The 15,764-nt window shown below is 48.0% G+C and overlaps 1 protein-coding gene across 1 annotated transcript in view; it reads left to right on the forward strand.

Moving 5' to 3' along the window:
* phip (PHIP subunit of CUL4-Ring ligase complex) overlaps window positions 1-15,764 on the forward strand; it is a 291,703-nt gene that overhangs the window by 149,168 nt on the left and 126,771 nt on the right. Inside the window, exons 12-13 of the mRNA XM_085997697.1 lie at window positions 3,431-3,471; window positions 4,434-4,532. Of these exons, the coding sequence (XP_085853823.1) occupies window positions 3,431-3,471; window positions 4,434-4,532 (140 nt within the window). The remainder of the gene's footprint in view (window positions 1-3,430; window positions 3,472-4,433; window positions 4,533-15,764) is intronic.

Raw genomic sequence — 15,764 nt, forward strand, 5'->3', positions numbered from 1 at the left:
TTGTAATGACGTCAAAAATGTCAGCATTCGCTGTCATTACCACTGTGATACTGACAGCAACTTCTAGAGTCTGCGCATGCACAGTTAAATGCGGAAATCCAGAAGTTGCTGTTAGTCATTCCCTGCTCCTCCACAGGGCATGCTGTTGAACTCCTCGCAGCTGGCAGTCCTTGAGAAATCACTGAACTGACTAGAACTTAAGCTTTTATGCTCTAATATCGCTGTTAAAAACCCCTAAAAAGTTAAGCCTTGCTGTACCACCCACCTGCTCTCTGATAGAGTGCCATCCAATCTTCTGACACTGCTTGGTCCCACTGTCTGATTTACTGCCCTTAGAATTTGAGCGGTGGGCAGATTGCTTCCGTCATTCCCTGTAAAAGAAATTCCAGCATTCGTGGCTTGACCCTGATAACATCAAAATCATCTCGGCCAGCAAGTGGGATGGAAGTGAAGCACGCCCCTCTCTTCCCATCTCTACCCCTTCCCTCTCTTTCTCGCTTCCTTCCCCTTCTTTCCTCACTCTCCGCCTCTCATTCTCTCTCTCCTCCCTTCCCTGCTCCTCTCCCTATCTCTCGCTCCCCTCTATTCCTCGCCCCCCTCTTTCCCCTTCCTCTTTCGCTCATTCATTTCTCTCTCTTCCCCTTCCCCCTCCCTCCCCCCGCATTATTCCTCTAACTACTGCAAGTGGCCTGTGCCGAGGACCCCGGTGGCCCAAACTTGTACATTTAATCCTAGATAATTTTAAAAACAGAGCTAAAAGTTCAATACTTAAAAATTCTGAGAACAGTTAAACAGCCAGCAGAATTGGACCCAGAGGCTGGATCTTGGGAAGCAGTGTGAGATGGTGGGCAGCTGGTGTTGGCCCCGGGGGGGCCTTATCTTGTACATTTTATTGCAGATAATTTTAAAAACAAGGATGGAAATTCATTATTTAAAAATTAAAATACCGAGACGAGGAATGCAGAAAATATTTCATAGAAATATAGAAGATAGGAGCAGGAGTAGGCCATTCGGCCCCTCGAGCCTGTTCCGCCACTTAATGAGATCCTGGCTGATCATCCAAATTTAGTACCCTGTCCCTGCTTTCTCCCCATATCCCTTGATCCCTTTAGCCTTAAGAAATATATCTAACCCCTTGAATATATTTAATGAATTGGCCTCAACTGCCTTCTGTGGTAGAGAATTCTACAGGTTCACCACTCTCTGGGTGAAGAAATTCCTCCTCATCTCTGTCCTAAATGGCCTACCCCTTATCCTTAAACTGTGACCCCTGGTTCTGGACTCTCCCGCCATGGGGAACATCCTTCCTGCATCTAGTCTGTCTAGCCCTGTTAGAATTTTATAAGTTTCAATGAGATCCCCTCTCATTCTTCTAAACTCCAGCGAATATCAGCCTAATCGACCCAATCTCTCCTCATACGTCATTCCTGCCATCCCAGGTATCAGTCTGGTGAATCTTCGCTGCACTCTCTCCATGGCAAGAACATCCTTCCTCAGATAAGGCGACCAAAACTGCACACAATACTCAAGGTGTGGTCTCACCAAGGCCCTGTACAACTGCAGCAAGACATCCTTGCTCCTGTACTCGAATCCTTTCGCTATGAAGGCCAACATACCATTTGCCTTCTTAACTGCCTGCAGCACCTGCATGCTTACCTTCAGCGACTGATGCACAAGGACACCCAGGTCTCGTTGCACTTCCCCTTTTCCCAATCTATTGCCGTTCAGATAATAATTGTCTTCCTGTTTTTGCCACCGAAGTGGATAACCTCGCATTTATCCACATTATACTGCATTTGCCATGCTTCTGCCCAATCACCCAACCTGTCCAAATCATACTGAAGTTTCTCTGCATCCTCCTCACAGCAAACATGCCCACCCAGCTTTGTATCGTCTGCAAACTTGGAGATATTACATCTAGTTCCCTCATCTAGATCATCTATATATATATATATTGTGAATAACTGGGGTCCTAGCACCGATCCCTGTGGTACCCCACTAGTCACTGCCTGCCACTCAGAAAAAGAGCCTTTTATTCCAACTCTTTGCTTCCTGTCTGCCAACCAGTTCTCTATCCAAGCCAGTACCTTACCACCAATCCCATGTGCTTTAACTTTGCACGCTAATCTCTTATGCGGGACCTTATCGAAAGCCTTCTGAAAGTCCAAATACACCACATCCACTGGTTCTCCTTTATCTATTCTACCAGTTACATCCTCAAAAAATTCCAGTAGATTAGTCAAGCATGATTTACCTTTTGTAAATCCATGTTGACTTTGTCCGATCTTGTCACTGTTTTCCAAGTGCTCTGCTATTACATCTTTTATAATGGACTCTAGCATTTTCCCCACTACCGATGTCAGACTTATCGGTCTATAATTCCCCGTTTTCTCTCTGCCACCTTTTTTAAATAGTGGGGTTACATTAGCTATCCTCCAATCCATGGGAACTGTGCCAGAGTCTATCGAATTTTGGAAGGTGACCAGCAATGCATCTACTATTTCTAGGGACACTTCCTTAAGTACCCTAGGATGTAGATTATCAGGCCCTGGGGATTTATCGGCCTTCAATCCCGTCAATTTCCCTAACACCATTTCCCTACAAATACTGATTTCATTCAATTCCTCCCTCTCATTAGACCCTATGTTCTCCGACATCTCTGGGAGGTTATTTGTGTCCTCCTTTGTGAATACAGAACCAAAGTATTTAATTGGTATGCCATTTCTTTGTTCCCCATTATAAATTCCCCTGATTCTGACTGCAAGGGACCTACGCTTGACTTCACCAATCTTTTTCTCTTCACATACCTATAGAAGCTTTTACAGTCAGTTTTTATGTTCCCTGCAAGCATACTCTCGAAATCTATTTTCCCCTCTCAATTTCGAACCTAGCTCGATCCTGGGAGGGAGGTTGCAGAGGGTTCATTGCTGGTTGCACTTTGTGGATGTGGAAAGTCTGTGGCTTCATCTAGTGCTGTGGGCATGTGGAGCCTCTGAAGCACAATCTGCTGCCAGAGCTGAACCTATTGGCATGGACTGGGACCAGCGCAGCTAATTACTGCTTACTTTGCAAGGGGAAATCCTAATGAGAGGAACACGTACAGGCATGAGCTGAATGGTGACAGCTAACTGATGAGCAGTGTTACCCCAGATTTATTTTTGGTGCGCGGCCCATTCAAAATTGCACGCATGCGCGGAATCTCCCATTGAAAAGCTGGCGACCGGCCTGTGCGGGACCTCCAGACAGCTGCGCTTAGTGGGAACATTGCTGATGTCCGTTTATCATTGGAAAACCCATACGAGATGTTTACCTATCTATAAAATGAAACATCTGACATACCTACTGATTTTAATATATTATAGATGTTTAATCAAAAGAAACAATATGTTTACAGTCACCTAATTTTAGCTCCTGTTTACATTTTTGTTAGGACAAAGTTGACAGTATTCAGTTCTCCAACACGAGTGACAGGTAAGCGTGAAACATTCTACTTTCAATCAGTGTAATTGCTGGAGATTGTTAGATTACATTTGTTAGCTGATGACTTGGTTTATGTTTCTTGATGCAGTGAACTTGAATGTTCTCATACTTTAAAACTTGTAAAAAATGTCAGTTGATAGAAGCATAAAATGTTACTGTTGCAGCACAGAAAGAGGCCTCGCAGCCATCAAAGGGGAAAAATTGAGTCGCTAACTTAAATTAGCGTCCCCGTGCCCTTTTAGGGCGTTAAAGGGAGGCGCAAAGCAATCGAATTCTCCCCCCCCCCCCCCCTCCCCCAAGTCTGTATTGCTGTTTTTCTCCACATAGAATCATAAAATTTTACAACACAAAAGAGAGCCATTCGGCCCATCGTGACTGTGCCGGCTCTTTGCTAGAGTAACCCAGATCTAATCCCACTGCCCTGCTGTCTCCCCTCACCACTATACCTCACACTTCTTGAGCATCCACTCTCCTGCACACTCGCATTGCCTTTAACATTCCTCTTTTTCAAGCAACTATCTCTAATTCCCTTCTAGAAACTTCATGGACTCTGCTTCAACAACAGTTTGAAGCAGAGAATTCCACATACCACCCTCTCTGTGTAAAGAATTTTTTCAAATGATCACAAATTTGTTTTCTCTTGTTACTGTATCATTGACCAGTCGAAAGAATATCCCTATTTACCGTTTCTAGAGGTTTTTCTATTACATCTCTGAGTAAAGATTCCATTATCTTTCCTACCATCGACGTTTAGCTAACTGGTCTATAGTTCCCTGGACTTGTTCTATCTCCCTTTTTAAATGTACGAGTAACATTAGCTGTCCGCAAGTCTCTGGCACTATTCCCTTTTCTAATGAAAATATTATATATATATAATCGTGCCTCTGCTATCTCTTCCCAAACTTCTTTTAATATGTTTAATTTAACATGTGAAGTCGTGACTGTTTTGGTAGGTTTGTTAGTGGAAGTCGTGATGGGACTGCGAGGATCTGGCAGTTTCGACGGCAAGAGTGGAAGAGCATTTTACTGGACATGGCTGTCAAGCCAGCCGGGTGAGTGACCAGCACTATCTGCAACTATTTTTGTTCATTAATGTTGTTCTATAGAATCAGAAGTTTACGGCACAGAAGGAGGCCATGGTATAAAGAATTGTTAGCGCCATACTTTAGTTATTGATCTAGACATATTCTCTCTTTTGCAAACTGTGCCTGCACAGTATAAAATTAGCGCCAGCAACAAGAAAATCCATTATCAGTGTTGCTTAAAATGTTCTCTGCAAAGTGAGCACTGAGGAGCTTGTCGAGACAGGCTTTTGGCTTGAATTTCAGTGGAACTGGTGTTGGGGGGAGGTTCTGATTACGAAATATTGGAAATGAATCATTCAATGGGGGGACAGCCAGTGGTGTGATGGAGCCAAACAGAAAGCAGGCCAGCATGTAGGAATCGGCAAGAATGTAGATAGAGCTCAGCAAGAACACATTCTTTTGATTGTGACCTAATTACCTATAAAAATGAATATGATTGACTGCAGCATGGATCACCTCACGATCGTTGTTATAATGCTACTTCCTAGAATGAGCCAGTTCTTATTGCAGTTGTTACCTGCTCTCTGACGATTTTGTCTTTAGCTGACTAACGGCAGATACTGAAACAACAGATACTGACCTGTTTTGTCTGTCACATTCATCGTAAAAAGTGCATACCCAATTTGGCTCCAAATCGCTACATTACTGCAATTATACTAAATAAAATCCAGATTTATTTTGCTTTTATTTGAATACAAGTACTGGGATTTCAAAACTTCAAAAAAAAAAGCACTACCAACTTTCCAGATCTAAAACAAACAATAGAATATTTTGCATTGAATGCCACAATACCTGCCAATACCTGGTACTAAACCTAGCATTGTGTTCCAGTCCTCTAAGCACTAATCCAAAGAACAGTGTTTGTGCAGACTCAAATGTAGAACTTGTCGAGTTCCTGTTCAAAGAACTGCAGTGAATCCATTCTTAACACATTTTTGATGGTCTGTACCAAAGGTTGATGACCTCCAGTGAGAAAAAATTCTTTCTGGCATCGAAATAAATTCTAGTCCCACCAACCCTATCTGTCTCAAATAACCTATCCAATGGACTCGATCACTTCATACTTTTTAAAAACCTCAATAATATCCCCTCTAGCCATGGTTCTTAAATAGCCTCAACTGTTAAAGCCTATCCTGGTTAATAAGAGTTCTAAAGCCAGGTGTCAATCTGGTAACCCTCCTTCACACCTTCTCCAGAGCTTAAATATCCTTCAACATGCACAGGGACAAAATTTGGACAGAATGCTCCAAGTATGGGTGTACCAAAGCTGTGTTTCGCCTAATATATGGTGCTCTTTGTTTTATATTCAGTAACCTTCTCAGTACATCCAAAAACCTATTTGCCTTCACTGTAGCCACCTCACACTGCATGTGCATTTTTAACATGCTGTCAGCTATTACCCCCAGATCTTTCTGTTGATTCATTTGGTACACCCATACTTTTTATTGATCCATATCTTTTAACAGGCACCCTTGCATGGTATAAACAGGCCTGTAGTTTACTCAATCAATTTGCACGACCCTGTACTTGTCCACATTGAAGGACATCTGCCACACACCGGTCCATTCCCCCAACCTGTATAAATCAGTAATGTTTCTCTTTATTGCACTGTCTTTGCTGTGTTTTCAGCCATTATAATAGTTAGGAACAATAGGAGCAAGAGTAGGCCATTCAGCCCCTCGAACCATTCAGTTAGATCATGGCTGATCTGCACTGCAACTCCATTTTCTCACCTTTGCTCCATATCCCTTGATACCCTTGCCTAACAGAAATCTATCATATTCAGTCAACAACTTACATTTCCCAAAGCATTTTATTGCACAAGTTATTTCCTCAAATATTTTTGGTTAACCTGAAATAATCTTACTGTTCAGAAACATCATTAGTGCACATTTGCTATAAATGTAGTTTAAAACTTTTTTTTAAATATCTAATTTTGCCCCACACCCATGCTCTTTTCTTTGGTTGGAAGGGTAGGATGATCCAGCTCATGATCTCCGCAAAATGCTGGCATTTTCGTTTGTTGATTGAAATCTCAGATGGTGTGTAGGTTATGATTCATCACTGGCCTAGTTTTCTGTCCCTCGCTGAAATGATCAAACTTAGTCAAATGGAAGCTTGATGGGGATAATATGTTGAGTCTGAGATTTTAATTCAAGACTGATTGTTAAAAGAGTTCATTGCTCTAGTGTTACAGTTGCTGTGCTGCAGTTCCTCTGCCCTGAAACTTATTTATCCAAGAGTAGGTTCATGTTGATGGAATAACATTTTTAGTTGAGACTTTTCCTCGCTACATTAGTCTAAGATTATCAAATAAGACTTTGTTTTAGTTGATTCCTAGGAGACACAGAACTGTACCATTAATTGTATATTGTGACTGTCTATTCAAAGATCATCCTGGAATGCAAAGATAAACCCCAACTTCTCTTCACCATAAACAGTCTTCTTAAACCACCATCCTGCCCCCTCGCCCACCCTCAAATCCAACAACAAGTGCGAGGAGCTCATGAACTTCTTTTGTCACAAAGATTGAGACCATTCGTTCAGCGGCCTCTGCTGCTTCTCTCCCTTCCCCTAGCCTACCAGGCCAAATGTTCCCCGCTGCCCTAGCCCTGAGCTCACATCTTTCTCTAGATTCTATCCCATCTCCCATCATTCATTCACCGAGCTCATCTTGTCCATGCGACCCAACTCCTGCTCCCTCAACCTATTCCCACCAAACTGTTGACCACTCAACCTCCCTTCCTGGCCTCCATGTTAGCTGATGTTATTAACAGTTCTCTCTCCTCAGGTACTATCCGCCTCCCCTTCATCTCTCCTCAAAAAACCCACCCTTGATTCCTCTGTCCTTGCAAACTGCAGTCCCATCTCCAACCTCCTGTTCCGCTCCAAATTCCTTGAACGTGTTGTCGCCTCAAAAATCCATGCCCATCTTTCCCGGAACTCCATGTTTGAATCCCTCCAATTAGGTTTCAGCCCCTACCACAGTACTGAAACGGCCATTATCAAAGTCACAAAGGTCGGCCTCCCATCTTCCACCCTGTGTTCATCCAAAACTCTGCTGCCCGTATCTTAACTTGCACCAAGTCCCATTCACCCATCACCCCGTGCTTGCTGACCTACACTGGCTCCCGGTTCGGCAATGCCTCAATTTTAAAATTCTCATTCTTGTCTTCACATCCCTCCATGGCCTTATCCTTCCCAATCTCTGTAACCTTCTTCAGCCCTACAAGCCTTTGAGATCTCTCTGCTCCTCCAATTCTGATACCTTGTGCATCCCGATTTTAATTGCTACACCATTGGCGGCCATGCTTTCAGATGCCTTGGCCCTAAGCTCTGGAATTCCCTCCTTAAACCTCTTCGCCTCTCTACCTCGCTACCTCTCTATCCTCCTTTAAGATGCTCCTTAAAACCTACCTCTTCTGTCCTGATAGCTCCTTCTGTGGCTTGGTGTCAAATTTTGATTGATAATGCTCTTGTGAAGCGACTTGGTAGGTTTTGCTACGTCACAGGTGCTATATAAATGCAAGTTGTTGTTGTTGATATGAGTCAAAGGCTGCAGTTACACTGACACTGTTGCATTTCCACTTTGTAATGACCCAAAAGCGACCATTTAACTCCACAGTTGGGTCTTAGCTTGACTCTGGAAGGCACAGCTGTGAGACAGGCATCTCATAAGCTAAAATAGAACTTATTTAAGTATCTTGGGAAAGCAGATGCTCCTGCTGTACTTTCAATACATTTAAAATTTACTGGCCGGCAGGGGGCCATGGGCATACATGTGCAAAGTTCTTTCCTGGCCAGAAGAAATCCGGTTTGCACCCAGGTAGTATAAATAAGGTGATGCTGACTGGGAATGGATACTGTAGCTACTGATTTGAAACTAACCGCAGCTTAACAGGCTCTAGAGGTCCTTAGAATATGTGGGGGGAGGGGAGAGATAAAGAGCTTTTGACATGATTCTCTCAACAGATATGGCCCATTTACGTAGCACCATTAGGATGCTGTAAAGCGTATCTTGATAGGTAGTACAGGCTGGCAGTGCACCATCCTATTAAATTCAAATGTGTCTTTTAGACAAATGGTGATACACCATTAGTACAACTAATTGTGGGTGTGTATATAAAACATTCGTAAAAACTGTTCTGAGTATTGGTGAGGGCGATGGTTCCTCTGGGGAGTACAGCCAGAGCCAAGTCCACGGCACCACGGGTGGCTCAGCTGTACGACAGGGGGGGAGGAGGAACATAGGGAAAGCAATAGTGGTAGGGGATTCAATAGTTAGGGGAGCAGACAGGTGTTTCTGCAGCCGCAGACGTGACTCCAGGATGGTATGTTGCCTCCCTGGTGCCAGGGTTAAGGATGTCAACGAGCGGCTGCAGCACATTCTGAGGGGGCAGGGTGAACAGTCAGAGGTCGTGGTCCATATTGGTACCAATAACATAGGTAGAAAGAGGGATGAGGTCCTGCGGGCAGATTTCAGGGAGCTAGGAAAGAGATTAAAAAACAGGACCTCAAAGATAGTAATCTCTGGATTACTCCCAGTGTCACGCGCGAGTGAGTATAGAAATAAGAGGATAGAGCAGATGAATGCGTGGCTGGAAAGATGGTGCAGGAGGGAGGGCTTCAGATTCCTCGGGCATTGGGGCTGGTTCTGGGGGAGGTGGGACCTGTACAGGCCAGATGGGTTGCACCTCAACAGCTGGTACCAATGTCCTCGCGGGGAGGTTTGCTAGTGCTGTTGGAGAGGGTTTAAATTAAGTTGGCAGGGGGATGGGCACCAGGATGTAGCATTAGAAAGGAGTAACAAAGAGCACAAAGGATTGGGAGAGACAGATAGCACTAAAGTAAGAAATAGTAAGGTATTAGGTGGGGTCAGACTAAGAGAGAACACAGGATGGTCTAAGATAGGTTTACATTGTATGTATGTGAACGCATGAAGCATGATAAACAAGGTTGGTGAGCTGCAGGTGCAAATAGCCACATGGGAATATGATGTGGCAATAACGGAGACCTGGCTCAAAAAAGGGCAGGATTGGGTATTAAATATTCTTGGATATAAGGGCCTAGAAATTCAGTTGGGCGCGCCAGCAGTTAGCGCCTTAGGAGGAGTAGATCTCGAGCGCTAGGCGCTTAGCGCCCGGGCGCAGCGCGGTCTTCGCCTCGCCCCAACTTCAGTACACATTTAGCGCCGGCGCAAAGTCTTAGCGCGTGCCCTGCTGCGCGCGCAGATCGTGACGTCATTTCGTCGTGCAACGCCCTTTGTGCACCCCGAACCGGAACTTCACTCGCGCCGGCCCATTGTGCGCCGGGCGGCCCTAACGACTGAAGTGGAACGGTACACAGCCGAGGCAGGCTGCGGGGAGCGCTAATTAAAGGGCACTTACCCTGCACTATAAAGGCCAGCCATTTTGCAGCATTCACTCTTGTGCAACGGTTTTTTGGAGAGAGACCAAGGAGGAGAGCTTACTGGTTTGGACCAACACTAGGACAGGTATTTTTGGCTCAGGCCAGAGCTTAGCAATTATCTTTGCCTTCATTGAGAGCTCAGTGTTTGCCAGCATATAATGGGGGCTGCATTGGGTGCCAACGCTGATTTTCAGCCTTATGCCAGAAGGGCTTACAGACGCCGTGAGAGAGTGGCAGCCCTGGCTAGACGCAGAGGGGGCAACAGGCGTCGCCAACTGAGGCCTTACCCACCCAGGGTATACCGCCAGCAGTCCTCCTATCTGACCATGTTTGCCGCGATGTGTGTTAGGAGGCTGCGATTCAGAAGGGATGTGGTTGCAGACATCTGCCAGCTGCTTCACAGAGATCTGCAGCCACAGCTGATGCGCAGGACGTCTCTGTCGGTGGCAGTGAAGGTGACGGTGGCTCTCAACTTCTATGCCACCGGCTCCTTCCAATCCGCTGCTGGGGACATCGCTAACATCTCCCAGTTCGCCGTGCATTGCTGCATCCACCAGGTGACCGAAGCCCTTTTCAGAAGGAGACATCAATTCATCTCCTTCCCCATGACCCTGGACAAGCAGCAGCAGCGTGCAGTGGGATTTGCAAGAATAGCGGGCTTCCCCATGGTGCAGGGCGCCATTGACTGCATGCATGTGGCTTTGCGGGCACCTCTGGAGCATGCCGAGGATTACCGCAACCGGAAGGGCTACCATTCCCTCAACGTACAGCTGGTGTGTGACCACAGGCAGCGCATCCTAGCTGTCAATGCCCGCTTTCCAGGCAGCAGCCACGATGCCTTTATCCTGCGACAGACAACTGTGGCTGACATGTTCCAGGCACAGCCTCACCCAAGAGGATGGCTTATCGGAGACAAAGGCTATCCTTTGTGTACCTGGCTCATGACCCCGCTCCGCGCGCCCACGACCCCTGCTGAAGAGGCATACAACGAGAGCCATCAAGCGACTAGGAACATCATAGAACAAACAATCGGCGTCCTCAAGCAACGGTTCCGCTGTCTCGATCGCTCCGGGGGAGCCCTCCAGTATTCGCAGGAGTGAGTCTCCCAATTCGTCGTCGTTTGCTGCATGCTGCACAACCTGGCTATCCGCAGGACTCAGGCACTGCCACCTCACGTTGGACCACCACCTCAGGAGGAGGAGCAGGAGGAGCATGAGGAGGAGGAGGACGAGGAGTACCAGCCCAGGAGGGAGGCACAAGGTCCAAGGGCCGCCCGTCGGCGGCTTATTGAACGTCACTTCTAGGCCCCCTGTCAGGGAATGGCTTGTGCCAATGAAAGAACATGATTGCAGCCGCTCCGCAAGCCCTCAGCCGGTTAAGGCAACAAACACTTCAAAGATCAAACATGGACAATGTTAATAAATAAAATGCTTTATTGTACAAACTCAGGGCCCTTCCCACATGAAAACCAAAAACAGACGAAACCCCCAAAAAACACTCAAACACATTACTCGCTCCCACAACCTGGAGAGGATTAACAAAACAGTGCAACTAAAATGGCCGTCATCCTCGGCCTTCGTAAAAAACAAACATCGCATCCTCGGCCTTCAAAAAACAAACATCCAATTCTCGGCCCTCAAAAAACAAACATCCAATTCTCGGCCTCAAAAAACAAACACAACTGGCCACACATTCGACTTTTTGGCCCGCTAGGGCGATGCCTTGGCCATCTTTGTGTGGCCCCTGCCCGCCCTGCTGCTCCTCCTCAAAGTAAGGCCATTGGCTGCTGCAAGGCTGGGGGCAGGCTCCAGAGGGGCACATGTCGTGACAGCAGATGCCCTTGGGGGTCGGCCTAGTCGAGGTCTGGCCGTCGAGCGGGCGGCTGTTGAATGCTGCAGCTGTGGCTGGCCAGCATCAGTCGCTGCAGCAGCTCCTGGCAGCTCCACTGGGGGAGTGGCAGTGGCGGCTGGAGGAATGGGGGCAAGCTGGCGGATGGCAGGCGCTCGCTGGTCGCCTGAGACACTGGCACTCGCCCGGGCCAGCACTGCAGCATGCGCACCAATCTGCCGAGGGACAGACCGCTGTGCTGCTGCAGCGCGCCGGGTGCCCTGGCGATGCCTGGCTGACACAGCGAGTGTGGCAGCAGTGAGTGCCCGTGTTGACCTGTTCAGTGACCTCATCAGAGCACCCAGTGACTGCACGGCACCACTGATCAGCTGCCCACTCGCTGCCTGAGCTGCCCCGAATGCCGCCCGACTCGCTGCCTGATCTGCCCCAAATGCCGCCCGACTCGCTGCCTGCTCTGCCCCGAATTCCGCCAAACTGATGGCCTGTGAGGCCCCGACGTCGGTCACACTCCGAGAGAGGGACTCGATGGCCTCAGGCAACCGTGCCACTACCCCCATGAGCTCCGTGTGCCGGCGCTCCGAGTCCGCGGCCAAGTCCTCGAGGCGTTCCGTCTCCTCGGCGAAGAACATCTCTGGACTGGAGGCCGGACTCTCCCTCTGGGGAGAAGGCCGCCGAGCTGGCCGACCCTTCCTGCGTTGCTGGACGCCGCTGGGCCCAGCAATTGGACTCCCCTCCGACCCTTCCCCCCTCTGGGGAGAAGGCCGCCGAGCTGGCCGACCCTTCCTGCGTTGCTGGACGCCGCTGGGCCCAGCAATTGGACTCCCCTCCGACCCTTCCCCCCTCTGGGGAGAAGGCCGCTGAGCTTCCACCCCCCTCCCGCGTTTCTGCAGGCCGCAGGTCCCATGAGCTCCCCTCCCCTCCGACACTTCCGCCACGCTCCCCTCCAGGGAAGACGTGTCCCCTACATTCGCATGGGTTGCCGCGGATGAGGGTTCCCCTGATGGGCCGCCTTCCTCTTGCTCCTCCTCCTCCTCCTCTTCTGAGGGGCTGTCACTGGCAAGTTCAGGGACCTCCTCCTCACCATCTGAAAGCAGGAAGGCACAAGAGTAGCTTTAGAGTGAGGAGAGGGCGTCAGCGAGGGATGCATGAGTGGTGGCATTCAGCGCATTGGTCGGACAGTGGCAAAGGATGTAGATCTGATGCGCAAGTGGGACGAGAGAGGTCCAAAAGGTGATGTCCTTACCATTGGTGCCCAGAACAGGGTCGGCATCTCCACATGCAACGGGGCCAATCACCCGGCCACCCATGATGCGCTCCACGCGATGTTGCAGCTCGGTGAGCGGCTGGATCTGGGGTCGGCCTCCCCCGGTCGCAGTCCGGCTCTTCTTATTATTGGCCAGCTTGGCCTGCAAGAGAAAGGACGGCCTCTAAGTACAGTGTGTAGCCCTGATCTTGTGTGCACTGCCTCCCATGGTCGAATAGCCTGGCCAGTGTGTAGCCCTGATCTTGTGTGCACTGCCTCCCATGGTCGAATAGCCTGGCCAGTGTGTCGCCCTGATCTTGTGTGCACTGCCTCCCATGGTGGAATAGCCTGGCCAGTGTGTAGCCCTGATCTTGTGTGCACTGCCTCCCATGGTGGAATAGCTTGGCCAGTGTGTTAAGTGCAGAATGTGCAATTGATGTTCATGCCTGTCCCATAGCTGCTGGATGAGGGCTGGCCATTAGGGCTTTCAGGTCCCTTTGCCCATAATGTGAGGTGCACATGCAAGGATGAGGAGGACACTGGAAAGGGTACTCACCCTGACAATCCGAGTGAGGTCATTAAACTTTTTGCGGCATTGGACACCGGTCCTGGGGACCTCGCTGTTGGCTGACACCTTGCTGGCGACATGCCTCCAGGCTCTCCGGTAGACGCGGACCGGCGCCTTCCTGCCATTGTCCGGGTACAAAATATGGCGCCTCTTCTCCACACCACCAACCAGCACACTCAGATCAAGCTCTGAGAAGCGCTGCGCTCGTTCACGGGCCTTCTGCATGGCTTCAGGCGCTATTTGGGTCCAGCAGCAGTGTTCAGGCCTAGCTGGAGGGCTCCACTATCCAGGGCGTGGCAGCAGACCAAGTCGACCCTTCCCCCTTAAGAGCTGGCTGGCGCCAGGGTGTCTGCTGTCAATCACGAGATGGCCGCACCTGCACTGCGCCCGGCCTCGGCGCTCTCGCTCAGCAACTCCGGCTTAGCGCCTAAAGAGAGGCGTGCAGCGCCAGTTTTAGCGCTCGAGCAAACTCTTAGGGCGAAGCTAATGAATATCGGAGAAGTGGCCTCGATTTTGCGCCGGGCGCAAACTTTAGCGGCCGCCCGACTTTACCGCCCCAAAAGTGGCTACAATGAATTTCTAGGCCAAGGTGTTCAGGAAAGATAGGAGGTGGTATGGCAGTATTGGTTAAGGAGAATGTTACAGTGTTAGAGAGAGAGGATGTCCTGGAGGGGTCAAGGACAGAATCTATATGGCTAGAGTTAAGAAATAGTAGAGGTGCCATTACACTACTGGGTGTATTCTATAGGCCACCAAATAGTGGGAAAAATATGGAGAAGCAAATTTATAGAGATGCAAGAACTATAGAGTAGTGATAATGGGGGACTTCAACTATCCTAATATAGACTGGGATCATAATAGTGTTAAGGGCAGAGAAGGGGAAGAATTTCTGAAGTGTGTTCAGGAGAACTTTCTTGATCAGTATGTTTCCAGCCCAACAAGGAAGGAGGCATTGCTGGATCTGGTTCTGGGGAATGAAGTAGGTCAAGCAGAGCAAGTGTCAGTTGGAGAACATTTAGGGAACAGTGATCAAAGTATCATAATGTTTAGGAAAAGGACGGGGTGCAATCTAGAGTAAAAATACTTAATTGGAGGAAGGCCAATTTCAGTGGGTTGAGAACGGATCTGGCTCGGGTAAATTGGAATATTGGCAGGCAGAACTCTAATCAAATAATGGACTGTCTTTAAAGAGGAAGTAGTTCGGGTATAGTCGAGGTGCATTCCCACTAGGGGGAAAGGTAGGGCAACTAAAGTCAGAGCTCCCTAGATGATGAAAGAGATAGAATGTAAGATGAAGCAGAAAAAGAGAGTGTATGACAGATGTCAATTCGAGAATACATCTGAGAATCAGGCTAAATACAGAAAGTTCAGAGAAGTGAAAAGGAAAATAAGCGGGGCAAAGAGAGGGTATGAGAATGGGAGCCAACATAAAAGGTAATCCAAAAGTCTTCTATAGGCATATAAATAGTAAACGGGTAGTAAGAGGAGGGCTGGGGCCGATTAGGGACCAAAAAGGAGACCTCGCATGGAGGCAGAGGGTATGGCTGAGGTGCTAAATGAGTACTTTGCATCTGTCTTCACCAAGGAAGAAGATGCTACCATAGACATAGTGAAGGATGAGGTAAAAAGAGATACTGGATGGGATAAAAATTGATAAAGAGGAGGTATTAGAAAGGCTGGCTGTTCTTAAAGTAGGTGAGTCACCATCCTAGGACGCTGAGGGAAGTGAAGGAAGAAATCGTGGAGGTACTGGTCATAATCTTCCAATCCTCCTTAGAAACAGTGCCAGATGAGTGGCAAATTGCAAATATTATACCCTTACTCAAAAAAGGGTGTAAAGATAAACCCAGCAACTACAGGCCAGTCAGTTTAACCTCAGTAGTGGGGAAGCTTTTAGAAACTAAAATCAGGGACAAAATTAACAGTCACTTGGACAAGTGGATTAATTAAGGAAAGCAAGCACGGATTTGTTAAAGGCAAATTGTGTTTAACCAACTTGATCGAGTTTTTTGATGAGATAACAGAGAGGCTTGATGAGGGTAATGCGGTTGACGTGGTGTACATGGATTTCCGAAAGGCATTCGACAAAGTGCCACATAATAAGCTTGCCAGCAAAGTTGAAGCCCATGGA

The sequence above is a fragment of the Somniosus microcephalus genome, chromosome 9 (assembly GCF_052327205.1).
Source record: "Somniosus microcephalus isolate GS21.2 chromosome 9, FLI_Smic_1.0, whole genome shotgun sequence".
In the NCBI taxonomy this organism is placed as follows: Eukaryota; Metazoa; Chordata; class Chondrichthyes; order Squaliformes; family Somniosidae; genus Somniosus; species Somniosus microcephalus.